The sequence below is a fragment of the Cyprinus carpio genome, chromosome A2, assembly GCF_018340385.1.
Source record: "Cyprinus carpio isolate SPL01 chromosome A2, ASM1834038v1, whole genome shotgun sequence".
In the NCBI taxonomy this organism is placed as follows: domain Eukaryota; kingdom Metazoa; phylum Chordata; class Actinopteri; order Cypriniformes; family Cyprinidae; genus Cyprinus; species Cyprinus carpio.
Genome location: NC_056573.1, coordinates 10,700,555 through 10,719,915, shown reverse-complemented (window position 1 = coordinate 10,719,915; position 19,361 = coordinate 10,700,555). Strand labels below are relative to the sequence as shown.

Here is a 19,361-nt window from a genome sequence, read left to right as displayed (position 1 = left end):
ATTTAATAAATAATAAAAAGCATTTGTACAAAAAAAAAACTAAAAAAATTAGACATTTTTAAATAGAAATACAAAAAAATAATCTAATAATAAATTATAAAATAATTTAATTTAATTTTGATTGTTAAATAAAAAACAAAAATCATTTCTTAACCAAAAAAAAAAAAAAAAAAAAAAAATAAAAAAAAACAAAAAATCACTCACAAATAATCATCAATCATAAAATTAAAAAACTTAAAAGTCAAAAATGTCCTAAAGTTAAAAATTCACTCTCAAATAATTGTGAATGCTACAAGTAAAATTGTAAAAGAAGCACCTTGTCTGCTAAGGTCCTGTATTGCCACAGCGTACTGGGATCTCTCCTTAAGCCCTGAGATGAACATGTTGACCAGCTCCACGAAGTCTTTTCCCTTCACAACCTTCAGCTCATACATCCCCTTTGGAGTCATCAAACACACAATTCTACCAGACTCTTCCTCACTGTAGGAGAAAAGTTAAGAAGAGAAGGAATAACGGAAATGAAAAAAGAAAAGTCAAATGGTTCATCTCATGCATTAGGCTGGATCTGCAGTCTTTTAGGCCTTAATACTTTATCAATGCTCAGATGTAATTCAGATGCTTCTCCATGGAGGCTTATCATAAAAAGGGATGTTTTACCTCATTTCGATTCCTGACACCTCAGGATAAGAGAGCTGCATAAATGCGGCTTCTGTCACATCCTGAAAGAAGACCCCCTTCCAGTTCACAACAACTACAAACTGGTCTTGAGGCACTGAGGGACCTGAACACATATTTTTTTACAGTAACTAATAAAACACAACAATGAATTCACAAATTCAATGCATTAAAGAGATAGTTCACCTAAAAATTATAATTCTGTCATCATTTACTGACTTTAGAAAGACATGACTCTATATTAGTGGGACACAAAATGAGTTATTTATTGCTGAATGTCTCTTTTCAGTAAAAAAAAAAAAAAATGAATGGTGACCTTGACCATCAAGCAAGATTTTTAGTGAACCATAACTTCAATTTCAGTCTGTTCCTCAAACAAAACTCATATGGTTTCAAAAGTCTTGGAGTCATATAGTGTACATTTATGATGTTTTTATGTGCCATTTTTTATCTTTACAGCTTTGTATGGAAAAGAGCAGCATGCACTTTCTTCAAAAACTCTCATTTTGTGTTCCACAGAAGAAATACAGTCATTCAGGTCTGGAAAGACATGAGGATAGGTAATGACAAAATGGTCATTTTTGGATTAGCTACTCCTATAAGAACTAAGAATAGTTTTTTTTTATTTTTTACCTGAAATAATTTCAGCTTCATATAACCTGGAGAAATAGACTGGCCACTTCTCCTGCGCATATTGGACAATCTCCGCTTTTACTTCAAAGGCAGGTTTAGTAGAGTTTATGTAAGGACCCTAAGAAATTACAAAGGATTACTCCTTGCATTGTTCTCCGAGCACTAACGACAAAATCAAATTTTGTCCAATCACTGTTGTGAACAATGATATAACAGCATATACCTGTATATACATCATACCTGTGTGTGTGCAGAATGGACCATCTGCACTAGCTTGGCCACAGATTTGTTCTCAATTAAAGTCATGCTCATGCACTCACGGACAATCTTATTTGTGGTTTCCATACTGCTTTCAGAGCCATGCTGTACATAGTAATGTTTGGCTGCGAGCTGCACATAATCATCCTCCTAGATCAAGATTATAGGTCAACAACAGAGCATAAGTCACAAATCTTATTCCTATAAAAAATATATGCAACATGAACAGTTCAAACAAATAGCCTGGACTGACCTTATCAGACTGATAATCACCACTTTTGAGTCCGTGGATGATCTGCTTGTAGATGAGGTCTGTGCTGACTTGGTCAGATGAACAGTCGTGCCATGGAGTAAAGATCTCTTTGCGGAAGTAGAGGCGCCAAGGAGCATGTTGTTCCTCTTTCCCCTGCCTCTTTTCTTCCTGCTCACACATAGACACGGCGTCCAAGACATGCTGACTACCACTGCCAAGAGACCATATCTGCAGCAAGAGATGCAAACATGAAGACTTTGTTAGTATTACTCATTAATTATATGTGACTTATTATAAGGTGCGTCTTGAAGCCATCCAGATGTTACATACCTTCTCATACATTGCAGCATATAGGGAGAAGCCGTAAGTGTCCTGCAGCTTTATTTTCTGGATAATTGCACTGCACACCTCTGCAGAACTGCTGGCTGAATCCAGTGTGACGCTGATGCTTCTGCCATCCATCAGACCCACAGCTACTGAAATGGGCTTCTTGTTCTCTACAGATGCAGGAAAGAAGGGCTGGTTATGTTTAGAGTAAGAGAAGTATTCTTCATCGTTTCAGTCAGAGGGACTGCCTACCTGTAGTTCAACCCAGCATGGTGGCTCACTTCTTTCTCCATTGGCTAAAGTCCTCTGCAATCGCTCTGCACAGTAGGAGGAGTATTCACTTGGCCCATAGCGTATAAAGCTCTGCAGGTACTGTGGCCAAAAGGTTGTGGAACATTACACAACATAATATATAACATAACATAACATAAGACAACACAACACAACACAACTTTAATGTGACGTGACGTAACATCACAACATTACACATAGCATTAAATCAAATGTAATATAATGTATTACACAACACATAACTTAACATGACATCATGACATATAACACAACAACATAAAACAGCAAACATTATAAAACAGCATGACATAACACAGCATAGAACATAAAATGAGATGACAACACAAAACATAGCACATATAACACAGCATAACAACATAACATAAAATATAAACCATGACCTAACCTAACCTTACATTTAACATACAACACAACACAACACAACACAACATATAACATAACATGACATAATTTTATACCTTAGTGAGGCGGTCCGTAGGGGGAAAAATACCCAGACAGATGGACAGAAGAGTCCAGCCTCTGTTTGTACTTTTGTGGTTTTTATTGTCTGTTAACTGCTTAAGGATTTGACAGTAGATCTCATCTCTGAAAAACATATAAAGTCAAAAGATTATGTAACCCTTATCTCTCTGTATGAGAAATATACTCCACAATATAAAGAATGTAAATGACCAATGGCTCATCACATTAACCTTATATCGTGTCGTACGATAGCATATCCAACAATAATATGCAATTTCTCCAATGGTGTCATTGGACGATCATAAGTTGCTCTCTCTCCAAACAGTACATCCTCTTCCTCCTGAACAGCCTGCATTTTAGGTTTTGGTTGTTCTTCTGGCTGCAAATTTCATCAGAATAATTAACAGAAACCTGCTATGATGCAGTTAGCCGTGGTAAACGATCAGTGATTTAGTATATATACACATTTCACCTCTTCTTCAGGAATGGTTGAGTGTTTTCTTTTCCCTGTCCCCTTCTGTTGCTTAATTTTTTTCCTCAAAAATTTCTGCAATTACAAGACCAGCAAATTAATAAACCGACAAACGTTTGTTTGATGTAAAATAATGATATAAGAAAAGCAACAGTCACATTTCTGTTGGGTTATTGACTACTTTGTTATTATATGTCATCCATAAGAGTGTCTTGATTGTTTACCTGATCTAATCCAACAAGGCTACTGAGTCGCCGTGCTTGTCTCTGACCAAGGTTCATCTGAATGGGGTCGGCTATGGCAGAAACACGTTCTTGCTTCGGCTCTGGAAGATCACCCATAAATCTCAGTATGATCCACCATACTGTCAAACAAGCCTAAAGGAGGAGGGAAAGAGCGGAGAGAAAAGTAAAAAAACAATACAAGACAGTTTATCAAGCCTTGCTTTTAATGGGAACATGATGCTTATGCGAACAGCACTTGCCAGGGTATCCCCTTCATCTTCATGGTGGAGCAGGGGTTGTCGTAATCTCTGTTGGATATATGAGTGGGTAGAAGATCCTTGGAAGTGCAGAGATGCAAATTTAGAGAAAGAGAACTCATCGTTCTCCCTCTCCCTCTCCCTCTCCCTCTCCTTCTCCTTCTCCTTCTCCCTCTCCCTCTCCCTCTCCCTCTCCCTCTCCCTCTCCCTCTCCTTCTCCTTCTCCTTCTCCTTCTCCTTCTCCTTCTCCTTCTCCTTCTCCTTCTCCTTCTCATCCTCATCCTCTTCATCTTCATCTTGATTGTGTTTGCTGCTGTCTGGTAATGACATCGCCTTCTTCTCCTTTACAGGGTTCTCTACTAATTCAACCTCTTCTAACTTCACCGGCTCTGCCTCTAAATCCTAGAAGAACATCAGGAACAAATCACACAAAGTTAATATTTACCTAACAATACTAACATTTTGCATTTAAAAGACCTAATGTATTATCAATGATAGCAAATGCAGTAAATGCCATTAATAGATTGCGTAGCGACAATAAAAGTTGGAGTTGACATAGGCTTATTGGATAGTTGGAGTTGATATAGGCTTATTATTTTGAGAAATTAATTTTGATTAGGAAGTGTTTGTTCCCTTCAAATAGGTGTCCTGCTTCCTTATTGTGCTGTCGAGATGACTCTAACCTCAAAACCCTCAGGAGCTGGGCCCTCTTGTCCTCCTACTGCACTCGGAAGGAAGCCAAAGATATTCTCCACCGTGTCCTCCTCATCCTTTTTCTGGGATTTGGCAGCTTCCTCATTTTTTTTGAGCAGCTCCTCTAGGCGTTGCTGAAGTTCCAAGGCTATACGTTCCTGAGCTTCTTTTTCTTGTGCAGTCAAAAACGCCTAAGATAGAACAAGGGTATGAATAATAAATACTTCAAACTGTTTTTGTGGAAACCATGATTCATTTTTTTTCAGGGTTCTTTGATGAACAGAAAATTCTAAAGAAAAGCATTTATTTGAAATAGAAATCTTATAATACAACACTGTTACTTTTAATGAAATTATAGCATCCTTCCACTATACACTCACATCTGTTTTCATTCTCTTGAGGGTTTTCCTGGCCAGCAGGCCTCTGGTCTGTGTCTGCAGGAGTATCACTGCATCTTTTTTGCGTTTCAGGTCTTTCCTGGCGAGATAGCCACGGGTCTGTGTTTGCAGAGTGATGGCTGCAGCCCGTCTGCGAATATACTCTGTATGGAGCTGCCGACTGCGCACTTTTGCCTGCAGCCGAGCAAATCCTTGCTTGAGCTTACAGGGAAAACAGAAACAATATGAGGCATGTTTCATTATTTTATTATACTAATTTTAAGAGCTATTCCATATACTGTAGACATAAGATGTTCCTGCATAGCTTACTTTGCAAAATACTCTTCTGTCTCTGTGGCCACGCCAGTTTTTCTGCAAAACCAGAGCTGCCCTCCTCTTCTTTACAAAATTTGATCTGTATGTGAATGAAGAATGACTTAGTTTACTATACTTAGTTTTGTTTTACTATGTAGACAAGAGGCAATGGGGAACAAACCTGTCCTTATGGGCGATCATCACTCTTTGGATGATAAGTGCCTTCTTGTAGAGCTCTTGCTCCCTCTCCAGCTCTAGGAAGGAGTCATGATGATCCTGCAATAGGAAAGAAGAAAACACAGTGCAAATACATTCTTATGTGAAAAAATATGTAAGATACACCACTGTTAAAAGTTTGAGTCAATAAGATTTTTTAAAGTCTCTTATGCTTACCAGGGCAGCATTTATTTGATCAAAAATACAGTAAAACAATAAGACTGTGAAAATTCTAACCAATTAAAATAACTGTTTTGTCATTTTTTTCTTTCAAGATTCTTTGATGAATAAAAAAAGTTCAAAAGAACACCATTTATTTTTGTCACATTATAAATGTCTTTACTGTGACTTTACTCTTTAATTAATATAATGCATCCTTGCTGAATAGAAGTATTCATTTTTTAAAATAAAAATCTTACTGACCCCAAACTTTTGAACAGTAGTGTATGTTTAGCACAATCACTAAAATGACATCAATGCCTTTAGAAATCCAATTTATGTTAACATTACAGGAATGTATACTGATATAGATGTAAAATCAGTATAATATACTAGAGAAATATAACGCCTAAAGTACCCTGAGAAAGATTTTGTTTTTGCCAATCTTCCAGTCCTCTTTGTCTTTGATCATAGCCCTGCAGATGGCTGCACAGCAGTTGGCAGCAGGCTCCTGATAAACAAATAACAAATATTTCCATTTATCAAATCATTCCAACCCAGTACATTCATCATGTTTAAAGCTGAAGCTTAAAGCTTTTCATTTCTCCTATGTCACCTTAGTATGTGAAGACAATTATAAATGAACCATTCATAGTATGATTCCCACAAAAATGTAAAACACTGTGCTGTTTTGTTTTTAAGCGTCTCCATTAGTGTGATGCAGACATGTGACACGTCAGCACTGGCTAAACCAAACTGGGGCGGAGAGATCTAGATGTCTGGCCAATGGCAAATGGGTGGAGTGTTTAGGGAAACTTGTTTGAAAATGGTCATTATTTTGCATTTTGCTTGCTTATAGTTGTTTTTGGTGATGCAAGTGGCACAAAAATGACACGCTTCACCTTTAAATAAATGTAGTTGTATATTAAGAGAGATTTTATAGTAAGGTTTCATTTGTTAACATTAGTGAACATACATTTTTACAACTTTCATGTTTAGTTAATTCACACGTTAATCGATACAAATTGTGATCTTAGTAAATGCAGAGACTGACACTGACTAGGATAATAGGATTAATAAATGCTCTAGAAGTATTGTTCATTGTTAGTTCATGTAAACTAATGTAGTTAACTACTGTTCACAAATGAAACCTTATTGTAAAGCGTTAATAGAGACTTTTAGATTAATGATTCCTAGCAACCAATCACAGCCCTGAACTTGACTTTAAATCAGAAGGCACTGATTGGTTGGATTTACGCAGGACCATCTAGGGATGTTGAATAACACATTAAGCTATATTAATCAACTAACACTTTATAATATTTTTTATATTCAGAGCATCACATCTGTAAACAATCACATTAGGCCCATACAGTGTTGGGGTCACAGTCCACGCTCTTAAGGAGTACACGATAGCGCTGCAGGAAGTCTTTGAAGGTGTGCCGGATGGGATATCCCAGCTTGCGTATTTTAATAGTATCCAGCATTCCAGAGTAGCGAAGCTGCTGCATGCAGAGGTTTCTATCAAAAACCTGAAAAGCGAGAAAAAAAGAAAGCATTATTTGATTAGCGTTCTAGTGGCTACACAATATATAATATGTAACTTAAGGGATGTGACTTGGTACCATGGGCATCTTTTTGTCATTTGGTTTGAAGCAACGTATGAAGAAGGGCTGACAGAGAGCCAGGGCCTTCATCAGAGAGTCCAGAGATTGCCGGAACTGGCCGCTCAGAGTAGATATATTCCGTCTCGAATCATTTACTTGCTGTGTGACACAAAAAAGACACAATATATTGCAAAGCTGTTGCCACTGTCCATTCAATACTCTCAGTCTACCATATTAATGTCCCATACTCGTAATGAGCTCTTCGGCGTCATGACGATTTTGTTGCTTTTGTTATTGTTCTTGGCTGAGTTTGTATTCATCTCCTTTTCAAAGATCAGTTTGAGCAGCTTGTTGGAAGATTTCTGAATGACCCCCAAGATGTCCATGCTGAGGGCGTCTCTGTTCTTCTCCAAAAAACCTGACAAAATACAGCACTTGTTGTCAGAACTAATTTGCTTTTTAAAATAACTATTAGGTAATGCAGTATGTTTGTCATAACCAAATCTTTAAGTAATGAATTGTACCTTCACAGTCATAATAAACCGTCCCAGCAAAGTGCTTTACCCCAAAACTCATGCCATGGTTGCCCTTGAATGACATGTACAGTTTGTTTCCACTGTGTTCTGTGTTCATTTTGTTTAACATTGTGGCATCTGTTCCCTGCATTGAAAACAAGACAACGCAAGGTGAGCACTGACAAAATATCCATAAGCATATAAACCACTCATGTAGCTTATGATGCTCACCTTAGGAAAGGTGCTCTCCTCATCAATCAGAGCCAGTATGTTGAGAGGTTTAATGGCCAGCAGGTCCAGAGTTTTCTGGTTGTCACTGAAAGCGATGCGCTTCCATGAGATTCCTTCTTTACTGTACTCATCTTGCTCCAGCTTAAAGATGTGCCTCACAAAGAACTGCTGCAGGTGCTCGTTGGCATAATTAATGCACAGCTGCTCAAAACTAAACAAAGAGGACAGTAGTATAGAGAAATTATATTTATGATTCGAGTATGGGTATGGGTATCTATTTATCTATGAAATTATACTTAAATGCAGTAATAAAGTATAACTGCTCAAGTACTTTAAATCCCTAGCTAAATAGCCGCATTAATTATTATGAATTATTTATTCATGATAATTTTTAACATAATTTTTAGTTTAGTCAACAGATATTTACCTGTTCTGAGGGAAATTCTCAAAGCCAAAAATGTCAAGCAGACCAATGGACTTGCGTGTGTAAGAGGGCTCATCAGTCTGGGGCTTGTGAATGGCGCTGTTTACTTTTGTGAACATCCAAACAAACAGCCTTCCATACATGGCCTTTCAGGGAGTAGAACAAAAAACATGTAATACACATGTGCAATAATAATAAGCATTTATTAAGTCTGAATGATGATTGTATATAGACCATTGTTTGAAAGTTTGGGGTCAATAAGTTGTTTTTTTCTTCTGGAAAAAACATTTGGACTCTAGGTGTGAGGATGTGGGTACCTTGGCAAAAGTATCTCTGGTGGATGTGGCCTGCTCTGAGCTGAGGGGCTTCGTGACTATCTCTCGGTTTGTCATGAAGGAGCGATGGGTAAGACTCTTATCAAGAGCAGCATCACCCACCTGCAAAGTGACAGAAGTGCAGTCATCAAATCCATTCAGCAGCCGAATGTTTGATTACATAAATATAGTAAGCTTTTAAAAAATGAACTGAGGATAAAGTGCTCAAAGCAGCATTAGCTCTAAAGAACATTTCTCTGTACCTCCAGCAACTTGGCAGTGACAGAAAAATGATTGGATGATAGGACATCACAGCTGTCCATGTTATTCATTGTAGTGCCTGAAAAGTGCAGGAGCAAATCAGTCAACTTTATGGTATTCCTAACTGCAATAACTTCTGTTTATGGGAAGACAGTTGAAATGCTATTACTGTAATAGAAAGGTTATTGACACTAACTCTGAAAGTCGATATTGCCCATGTGGAGAATGGCAGCAAGTAATTTGAAGATTTCCCAGCAGTCCCTGTCTGAGAAAGTGAGGATCTTTAGGGCAGCACGAATCCGTCCGAACTCATCAGCATCGTCCCGACCATCACAAGTCAAACAATCACCCTAGATAACCATCAGAAGAGTCACTTATTGCACTTGTGATTATCAGTATCAAAACCTGATAAAAGAATCTGAATTACAGAAGAGTGATTTTACAACTCAGTAGATATAACACCGATAACGTTAAGATGTTGTTATGATTTACCTGTATTTGACTCAATTAACGTATACATTTAAAATGGCAGAAAAACTCCAAAAACTTAGGGCTAAAGATTGAGTGAATACATGAGCAAAAACAAAAGCATTACAACTCCTCTCCTCTCTAAAATGTAATAAACCTGAATTGAAGTGCTCACCTCAGTCAGGTACTTGAACTGTGATGCATCACCAAGAGAAAGAGTTTTCTTATGGTCACTTTGCATCCCAGATAACATACAATAAAAAATGTGGTAGTTCCTTTCGTGAGGTGCCTAAAAATAAAAATAAATTAATTAATAATTAAATCATCTCAAAATTATTAAATTAAATTTATAAAATAACATTTATTTACTTCATTTAATTTTTTAGGTTTTAATCATTAACATGATAAATATTAGTTAATATTTATTAAACACACTATTCAGAATACCTTATTTTGATCAGTAAAAATGAACCTGTGATATATATATATATATATATATATATATATATATATATATAAGCAATTTCAGACTATTTGAAACTTATGAAGCTCATAAAAGTAAGTAAGCAAGCACGTAAGTTTAACAATCTCAGACTAAAATGTACACAGCTGTCACTGTGGTGGTAATGCTATACCTTTGTATCTTTTTTATTCCTAAATGGAACATATTAGCACCTTAAAGGTACATATTAGTACCATTTGAAAGTGTAGTGACAGCTATGTACCTTTTCACTGTAAAACATAGTCTCACCTGATGACAGACACGAGACTTCTCCAGCAGGTACTGCTCCATGTGAGCTCCCTCTATAATGCCCTCTTTATTGAAGTAGACCTCCACATATTTCCCAAAGCGGCTGGAGTTATCATTCCGAATGGTTTTGGCGTTCCCAAAGGCTGTAGGAACATGCATAAGTGAGACAGCTTTCTATGGAAATGATTGAAATAGTCCACCAAACAAGCCTGTTCAGTGCTTACCCTCCAGGACAGGGTTGGCGTGGATGATCTGCTGCTCTATCCAGGAGTGCTGCCCGCTCACAGCAGCCAGGAACTGAAGAATCAGTTTAGTACTTTCTGTCTTTCCGGCACCAGATTCTCCACTAACACACAAACCAAAAGCATGTATTATTATTATTTATTTATTTTTTGCCAAGATTTATAAGGATAAAAGTATCTGGTAAATGAATAAATATACACTGGGTACGGAAAGTATTCAGACCCCCTTAAATTTTTTACTCTTTGTTATATTGCAGCCATTTGCTAAAATCATTTAAGTTCTTTTTTTTTTCCTCATTAATGTACACACAACACCCCATATTGACAGAAAAACACAGAATTGTTGACATTTTTGCAGATTTATTAAACAAGAAAAAACTGAAATATCACATGGTCCTAAGTATTCAGACCCTTTGCTGTGACACTCATATATTTAACTCAGGGGCTGTCCATTTCTTCTGATCATCCTTGAGTTGGTTCTACACCTTCATTTGAGTCCAGCTGTGTTTGATTATACTGATTGGACCTGATAAGGAAAGCCACACACCTGTCCATATAAGACCTTACAGCTCACAGTGCATGTCAGAGCAAATGAGAATCATGAAAGTGAAAGTGAAAAGTGAAAGTGACGTGACATTCAGCCAAGTATGGTGACCCATACTCAGAATTTGTGCTCTGCATTTAACCCATCCGAAGTGCACACACACAGAGCAGTGAACACACACACACTGTGAACACACACCCGAAGCAGTGGGCAGCCATTTATGCTGCGGCGCCCGGGGAGCAGTTGGGGGTTCAGTGCCTTGCTCAAGGGCACCTAAGTCGTGGTATTGAGGGTGGCAGCTGTACATTCACTCCCCCCACCCACAATTCCTGCCGGCCCGAGACTCGAATCACACCACCCTTCGATTGGGAGTCCGACTCTCTAACCATTATTCAACGAACACAACATCACGTCAAAGGAACTGCCTGAAGAGCTCAGAGACAGAATTGGCACAGAAAAGGCACAGATCTGGCCTAAGAAGGTTCCTAAGAGCACAGTGGCCTCCATATTCCTTAAATGGAAGACGTTTGGGACGACCAGAACCCTTCCTAGAGCTGGGCGTCAGGCCAAACTGAGCTATCGGGGGAGAAGAGCCTTGGTGAGAGAGGTAAAGAAGAACCCACTGTGAAGATCACTGTGGCTGAGCTCCAGAGATGCAGTCGGGAGATGGGAGAAAGTTGTAGAAAGTCAACCATCACTGCAGCCCTCCACCAGTCGGGGCTTTATGGCAGAGTGGCCCGACAGAAACCTCTCCTCAGTGCAAGACACATGAAAGCCAGCATGGAGATGCTAAAAAAACAGAGAAATAAGATTCTCTGGTCTGATGAGACCAAGATAGAACTTTTTGGCCTTAATTCTAAGTGGTGTGTGTGGAGAAAACCAGGCACTGCTCATCACCTGTCCAATACAGTCCCAACAGTGAAGCATGGTGGTGGTAGCATCATGCTGTGGGGGTGTTTTTCAGCTGCAGGGACAGGACGACTGGTTGTAATCGAGGGAAAGATGAATGCGGCCAAGTACAGGGATATCCTGGACAAAAACCTTCTCCAGAGTGCTCAGGACCTCAGACTGGGCTGAAGGTTCACCTTCCAACAAGACAATGAACCTAAGCACACAGCTAAAATAACGAAGGAGTGGCTTCAAAACAACTCCGTGACTGTTCTTGAATGGCCCAGCCAGAGCCCTGACTTAAACCCAATTGAGCTTCTCTGGAGAGACCTGAAAATGGCTGTCCACCAACGTTTACCATCCAACCTGACAGAACTGGAGAGGATCTGCAAGGAGGAATGGCAGAGGATCCCCAAATCCAGGTGTGAAAAACTTGTTGCATCTTTCCCAAAAAGACTCATGGCCGTATTAGATCAAAAAGGGTGCTTCTACTAAATACTGAGCAAAGGGTCTAAATACTTAGGACCATGTGATATTTCAGGTTTTCTTTTTTAATAAATGTGCAAAAATGTCAACAATTCTGTGTTTTTTCTGTCAATATGGGGTGCTGTGTGTACATTAATGAGGGGAAAAAAATGAACTTAAATGATTTTAGCAAATGGCTGCAATATAACAAAGAGTGAAAAATTTAAGGGGGTCTGAATACTTTCCGTACCCACTGTAAATGTGTTCAAATCCATTGACAGCGAGCTGCTGCAGCATGTGTAACTACAACAAATATTAAATTAAAAGGTGAAATCTGAAAATAAACTATGCTTAAATATAATATAATATAATATAATATAATATAATATAAGTAAGGAATAATTGACAACGGGCCATTAAATTATAAGAAAATAATGCACACCCGAGGTAGTGAAGTGGCCATGATGTGTAGTGGAGTCTGCTTATACTTCGGTTACCACACTTCAAGACATTGTTCAGATATATTTTTAAGACATTAATAAGGTTTTTGTCCTTAAAATGCTGTTATGAGTAGGATTAATTTCCAACACTGCAGCTGCTAATTCCTAAGATCTAAAAACGGAGGTTTGAGCCATTGATAGCAGACTAATGCTGTTATTATTAAGTTATTAGAGAGAGAGAGAGAGAGAGAGAGAGAGAGAGAGAGAGAAAGATTAAGTGTGTGTGAATTATCTGAGTCTGTGTGTTTCTCAACAGTGTTCAGCAGCACACAGTCTCTACTATTATCAAAACTGTAAATTAATCTGTTTCAAGAACAGCGCTGTTATTGCTGGTAAGAAATGTCACGTAGCTTTTAAGTTGCTAAATGTAATATTTTATTGATAAAATCGTCAGAGCATCACTAACAAATGACAGGTTTCTGTGCGCATGTGTTTCTGTGTTTGCGCGTGTGTGTCTGTACTGTATGTGTGTACGTTTGTAAGGGAGAGAGAGTGGGAGAAATAGAGTATGTGCTTTCCTTACATAATAAAACGTAATTTTGTGGCAGAAGCACAGAAGAAATTTTTGGTTTTTATTGTATTGTTTACTACATTTCTCTTTTCCTGAATTCCTGAAAATAATTACACACCTTAAAAGTTCGTCAGCCAATCAGATTCAAGCATTCAACAGCCCTGTTATATAATATAATATAATATAATATAATATAATATAATATTAGAAAGTTAGAAAGCATAACTTATATCTCTAATTGTACATTGACCACTCACAAATTTTATGATGTGTGACTAAATGTGTAGACACTCATAAATCTTATTTAAAAACATTATCTTAAAAGGGCAGCTTGCGTGACTAACTTCTAACTTCACACATAATACTACTAGCCATAAAAAATTTATATTAAACATGCATTAGATTAGATTCTCAATATTCAGAAGAAAAGATTAAATACATACCTTATAATGCAACACTGGTTGCGTTTGTTGCGCCGCATGTTGAAGTAACAGCTGTCGGCGATAGCAAAGATGTGCGGTGGGAGCTCACCCAGCTTACGCTCGTGATAGAGGTGCACCTGGTCTGCCGTGTAGATGGGCAGCATCTGATAGGGATTCATGGCCACGAGGACAGAGCCAATATAGGTCTAAACAGCACACACAGAGAAAACTACATATATCACACACAGCTTATATTTACAATGGGACAAACATACAACGAAAAAACTCAAAAAACATGATAAATATAAAAATTTACAGAAAGTGTAAGGATTTACAACAAAGCAACATTATGATGTAAAATTAATAATAAATATTTTAAATTCTACACTATTTCTAGGTCACTAATCAAAAAAAGGCAAATTTATGACACCAATCATGTGACTCTTTGTACAAACAGTCAGATGTCCTTCTTAAGAATTTCTCGCCACTTTTTGGATTATGTCCAGTTGTGATCATGGCGTTTTACACAAACTTGCTCATACTCTCACTGAAATACAAACAAATTTTTTCAATTCAACTTTTTAATAAAATCATGCATAACTGAACTTGTTATCAATCAACTGTAGTCATTAAAAAAAAAAAAAAAAAAAAAATGCAAATCAGAATTATTTTCCCTAGTGGTCTCAGACTTTTGTGCCCCATTGTTCATCTCAAGTACAACTAAATCCACATCACACCATCCATTAAGCTGTGGTTGCCAAAACTTTACTCTAAAAAATATGGTAACAACATTTTATGTTTTACAGAATAAAATTTAATTTACATTAAAAAAAATATATTGTAAATGTGTATATTATAAATGTGAGCTGTCACACAATGAATTCTGGGAATATGGTTTTTCACTGTAAATTATAAGATGACGTTCTTTTCCACTTCAAAAAACTGTACATTTAACTATATTTACTGTAAAATTACATGAAACGTCCCATTAGATATCACAGGTTTTTACCAATTTTCAGAAAGGTTTTTACCGCATTTCACTGTTATTACAATCTCTTTGAAAAACAACTCAAATACTAATCTGGAAAAACATTATATTTAATTTGATGATTACAGAGGCTAAATTTTTGTTATGACATAATAAAATTACTCACATATATAATGCTCTGTTTGTGGCGCACCAGCAGGTTTCTGAGTAAACCGGCTTCACTGAGGTCCCCCAGTCGGATCATGTCATCCACACCCTCCACTGAGGTGGGGTGCATAGGCTTAAGAATAGCCTTCTCCCCCTCTGGGATATAGTGCTCCTGGGAAACCATCACAATAAATGAGATTCATCCGACTACATAAGTATAGATGAATTAGAACACCGGAATAATATAGAATGTGTTGTGATGTAATATTCCATTACTGTAGATTATTAGGGGAGAGCAGGGCTAGTTGTCACATTTTTACTCCACTGAATATTTGTAAGGGTATATTTATTTAAGTAATTTTCTGTATAGACACATATCTTAAAGCCTTGGCAAAAAAGGCTGTTACCACAGTGTAAATCGCCATTAAACAGCCATTATATTATGATTCTAAATATTATGATTAATATTTAATATTACATTATTAACACATTGATAATTATTTATTTTATTCATATAGCACATTTAGCATCATATTTAAATAAACAATTATTAAAAATAGTAAAATAAGATACACAGACACAGTAACAAATGTTTTAACTAGTGCTGTCAATCGATTAAAAAAATTAATTAACCCCACATTTTTTCTGAAACGAATACTTTTTTTGATACTTTAAAATTGCAATAATTTTACATTCAATCTTCAAATGAATGTAGAAACATCGTAAAGACAGTATATCTTTAATATTTGTTTAATGGCATCTTTTATTTTTATGACTGCATCACTGATAGCAATACATACTACTGATGTCTCTATGAAATAGTTATTTTTTTTCTTCTTCCTAATATTTAACCATTCCAACCATTTGACTATTCAACATTGCAATATAATTGAGAGCTAGCAATTGTAACATTTATTAGACTTAAAAAAATAACTTAAAATCATCTTCACGTAAACCCATTATAATGTCATATTTAGCTACCTGGGGCCTTCGGCAAGTAGGAAATATATAGAAATTGAATAAAATAATCAAACACTAAATTCTAAATTAGATGAATCCTTAAAGCTACAAAAGTCTTTTTTTCCTCTTTCCTCTTTTGTTCTTTGATTTACAGACATCACCGCAGCTGGGTTATTTGGTTATTTTGGCTGCTTTAAGAGCTGGTCTCTTTGCCTTTTCTGACTCACTTCAGTTCTTAAAGTCTCTACTAATGAGCTAACGAATGAATCAGGTCTGATAGGTGAGGGAGACAGTGCTGGGCTGCTCCAGGACAGTTTTGAAAACCACTGCATTTCAGAGACATGTTTTTTAATGTGACTCACATAACAAATACTTGCATGCACAGTTTTAAGGCAGCTTTATTCGCCTTTTTGATAGCTTAATGACTTAACTGATGACAACTACGACATTGCATGCTGGTAGTTTCTTTTGTGCTTTACTATGAAATGATACAGGCTACAGCGCACGCTGCCACATTTGTGTGAGCAATTACCAGCTGACAGGAAAATTGGAAAAATCATTTTTACTGACATCTCATTTGACCGCAGATTTAACTGTTGTTCTACTGAAGCTCCCTCGTCACCAGTACCCTAGCTCCACCCCTGCGTTAATTGCGTTAAATATTAAAAATTTGGGTTAAACTGAAAAAAAAAATTATCACATGCGTTAACCCGCAAATTTTGACAGCACTAATTTTAACTCTAAAAAGGTCAATCAAATACAGACCAAATATCGCCGCAACTCAAGATTCCCCCATTTCAAATTACAGTGAGAAAAAATGTGTTCAATTTAGATGTAGCCTAAAAGTCTTCACTGATGCATTGAATTTCAAAATGTGATAAAAAGTGACAATTTGCTCCACTTGGATTTTATGAAAAAAAAAACCTTTACTGATCTGACACAAATCAGACATTGTTTTAAAATGTTCCCGACAGCTACAGAATATGAAGTGAAATTTTAGTTAGAAGGACAGAATTCTCAAAAATAAAAATGTACGATGGTTTTTTGAACAAGGTCAACTGTGTATAGAGAAAACTAATTTTGTGTAACTAGATCTTAGACTCAAAACCTTACAAATAAAAGCCTGTGTGACAGTTAGCACCGGTCTCTCCTAATGTACAAGTCTTCATGAGCCATGGCTTTTACCTTCCCTTCATCATCAATCAGGCAATACTGTCCACTGGCTGAGACCTTCACATACCCTCCAATAGGGACCCCAATACTGGAGTCAATCCAGAAGTGATCCCCCTATTCAGATTTACATGAACTACATTTTAAAACCAAACACTATTCACAACCAACTCAAATATCACAATTTCAGAAAAACATATTACTTAGGGCAAGAAAGCAAAAAAGAAGTAAATAAATGAATACACACCTTTTTTAACATCACCATTTGAACAATCCCTTTTGTACCACTGGCATCTAATTGAAATTAAAACCCTCAAAAGACAAGCAAATAAATATATTAACCGGTTGGAAATGGAACCCTCATTGAAGCATTTACAGCTGAAAACTATGCCTTGTATGAATCTTTTCAATAACTGTGGACAATACGCCCTCACTGACTAATTCCAAGAAGGAATTAAAAACATACGTGTCCAAACTTAAATTTTCCATTCGCTTGTGTGACAGCAACAAGGAACAAGGAAGTGTCCCTAGTGTTCATCTCTTTATGGCCCCTAGACTTTGCTCCATTATGGGCCGATTATCACCATCAACCACAGAGGGCTGTGAAGACACGTCATTAGCAGCCTGAGAGCTTGACTCATTGGAAGTTTCCAATGAATTGCAACAAGTCAGGAACAAATCATGAGATAGACAAGTAGTTCAAAATCATGAGCTTCTTTGGCTTGAGACATTTAACACATGAAATCTGAAATGCTGTTTATCTTATCAAAAAAAAAAAAAAAAAAAAAAAAATTGCCCCCTATCCATTAACTACGCATGACATGTGCCTTTTGGACTTTTCACGTAAGAGGAAGATGGTACCAGAGGACAGCTTTATTATTTGAGTCAGAGCTTTACTGCTGTTAAGCAGTAAAACTGTGAGATTCTAGAGCATACATTCATTTGCATAGTCTAAGTGTGCAGATACTGGAATTGCTTGGGTGTCATATAAGCAGTGGTTTTCATAAATGACGATATTGCACGCACTGATTATGAAAACATTTAGAAGCGGCCAGCAGGTTTCAAAGTACACAGTTAAAGTCAACACCAAAGCATCTTTATTTCCTGGAGGTTGATGTATATTCAGACTTTGTATAGCCCTTAAAAACATGAAGGGATCCGCATTAAAAAAAGGCTTAAGTACCACAGCCGCAACTCAGAGAAGCGTAATTAATTAGTGTGTTTGAGGAATAAGGATGAAAAGTGTTAAGTTCTGTGTTATAAGTCTCCATGGAGATAAGACTGAAACCAAACCAGCTGGTTAACGCTGTAGAACAATAAAATACTCAAGAAAGGAGGGATCACTTTTTTAAGTGCATAGAAACTCCAAACATTAGTCACACCCTACAAACCAATAAACATTACTTATTTAAATGCATTCTATTCCACAGTAAACCTCAAGAAACTTTATTGCTCAAGCCAGCTACTGTCATTAAAAGTCTGTTTAATGTTTCTGTCTCTTATTCTCACAAAGCCTGCATTTATTATCAAAAAATAAAGTATAAACAGTAATATCACTAAATATTATTACAATTTAAAATAACTGTTCTATATGTTAATATATGTTAGATTGATATATTGTTAAGTATGCTAATTCAATGTGAAAAAACTTAATTCTATCAATGTTGAAAACAGTTAGGCTACTTAATTTTCTGGAAACTGTTATTTTTTCCACATATTTTTACTGTTCTTTTGATCAATGTAATGTAAACTCATTAAAAAAAACAATTTCCTTATCGATACTTCACTTGTACTGGGTCTGCTATGGGAAAAAGTAATTTTTTCTCCTGAACTGAAGCCATTTTTTGGGTCTTATGTACTGGGTCTGCTATGCTAAAAAACAAAATCCACTCCTAAAAACAAACCATAACTAATAACACAATTTAACCATTAAGTACACTAAGTAATTTTTTCTCCTGAACTGAAGCCATTTTTAATAACACAGTGTAACTTTTATGGCCATTGGTTCATGCAGTACGCTTAAAAAGGTGTTGCACAAACCTATGGCCATGAAGCCCACCAAAGCCCGGCAGAATGGGCAGGGCCACCTAGTTATATAAGCGGGCACTTTGCCATAGGATTCAGATTTCTTCTCCTTCAGCGACGAGGACGTTCTTCGCTGATCTCTGCTGACTGAAGAGCCTGCTTACCGTTGACACATCTCGCAGTGGAAAAGCGACCTCTCTGCTCGGCTGATTCGCTGCCTTCAGCACCACACAGCAGTGGTCCAGCTTCTCCTGCCGCCATCTGGCGAGCCTTACAAAGAGCAAATTTCTGCGAC

At 36.9% G+C, this 19,361-nt stretch overlaps 1 protein-coding gene across 1 annotated transcript in view; it reads right to left on the bottom strand.

The window, feature by feature from the left end:
* Window positions 1-17,620, bottom strand: part of LOC122147963 (unconventional myosin-VIIb-like) — a 28,862-nt gene extending 11,242 nt beyond the window's left edge. The window contains exons 1-33 of the mRNA XM_042772219.1: window positions 17,289-17,620; window positions 17,057-17,158; window positions 14,931-15,083; window positions 13,798-13,982; window positions 10,429-10,550; window positions 10,205-10,347; window positions 9,629-9,742; window positions 9,182-9,335; window positions 8,988-9,064; window positions 8,728-8,847; window positions 8,414-8,556; window positions 7,987-8,197; window positions 7,765-7,900; window positions 7,489-7,658; window positions 7,259-7,399; window positions 7,007-7,165; window positions 6,052-6,144; window positions 5,440-5,534; window positions 5,274-5,358; window positions 4,947-5,165; window positions 4,557-4,757; window positions 3,877-4,275; window positions 3,617-3,769; window positions 3,393-3,467; window positions 3,151-3,299; window positions 2,917-3,043; window positions 2,399-2,518; window positions 2,150-2,323; window positions 1,820-2,047; window positions 1,549-1,716; window positions 1,309-1,426; window positions 658-781; window positions 317-480 (exon numbers count right to left, since the gene is read on the bottom strand). Coding sequence (XP_042628153.1) covers window positions 317-480; window positions 658-781; window positions 1,309-1,426; window positions 1,549-1,716; window positions 1,820-2,047; window positions 2,150-2,323; window positions 2,399-2,518; window positions 2,917-3,043; window positions 3,151-3,299; window positions 3,393-3,467; window positions 3,617-3,769; window positions 3,877-4,275; window positions 4,557-4,757; window positions 4,947-5,165; window positions 5,274-5,358; window positions 5,440-5,534; window positions 6,052-6,144; window positions 7,007-7,165; window positions 7,259-7,399; window positions 7,489-7,658; window positions 7,765-7,900; window positions 7,987-8,197; window positions 8,414-8,556; window positions 8,728-8,847; window positions 8,988-9,064; window positions 9,182-9,335; window positions 9,629-9,742; window positions 10,205-10,347; window positions 10,429-10,550; window positions 13,798-13,982; window positions 14,931-15,083; window positions 17,057-17,158; window positions 17,289-17,306 — 4,840 coding nt within the window. The 5' untranslated portion in view covers window positions 17,307-17,620. The remainder of the gene's footprint in view (window positions 1-316; window positions 481-657; window positions 782-1,308; window positions 1,427-1,548; window positions 1,717-1,819; window positions 2,048-2,149; window positions 2,324-2,398; window positions 2,519-2,916; window positions 3,044-3,150; window positions 3,300-3,392; window positions 3,468-3,616; window positions 3,770-3,876; window positions 4,276-4,556; window positions 4,758-4,946; window positions 5,166-5,273; window positions 5,359-5,439; window positions 5,535-6,051; window positions 6,145-7,006; window positions 7,166-7,258; window positions 7,400-7,488; window positions 7,659-7,764; window positions 7,901-7,986; window positions 8,198-8,413; window positions 8,557-8,727; window positions 8,848-8,987; window positions 9,065-9,181; window positions 9,336-9,628; window positions 9,743-10,204; window positions 10,348-10,428; window positions 10,551-13,797; window positions 13,983-14,930; window positions 15,084-17,056; window positions 17,159-17,288) is intronic.
* Between the last annotated feature and the right edge of the window lie 1,741 nt (window positions 17,621-19,361).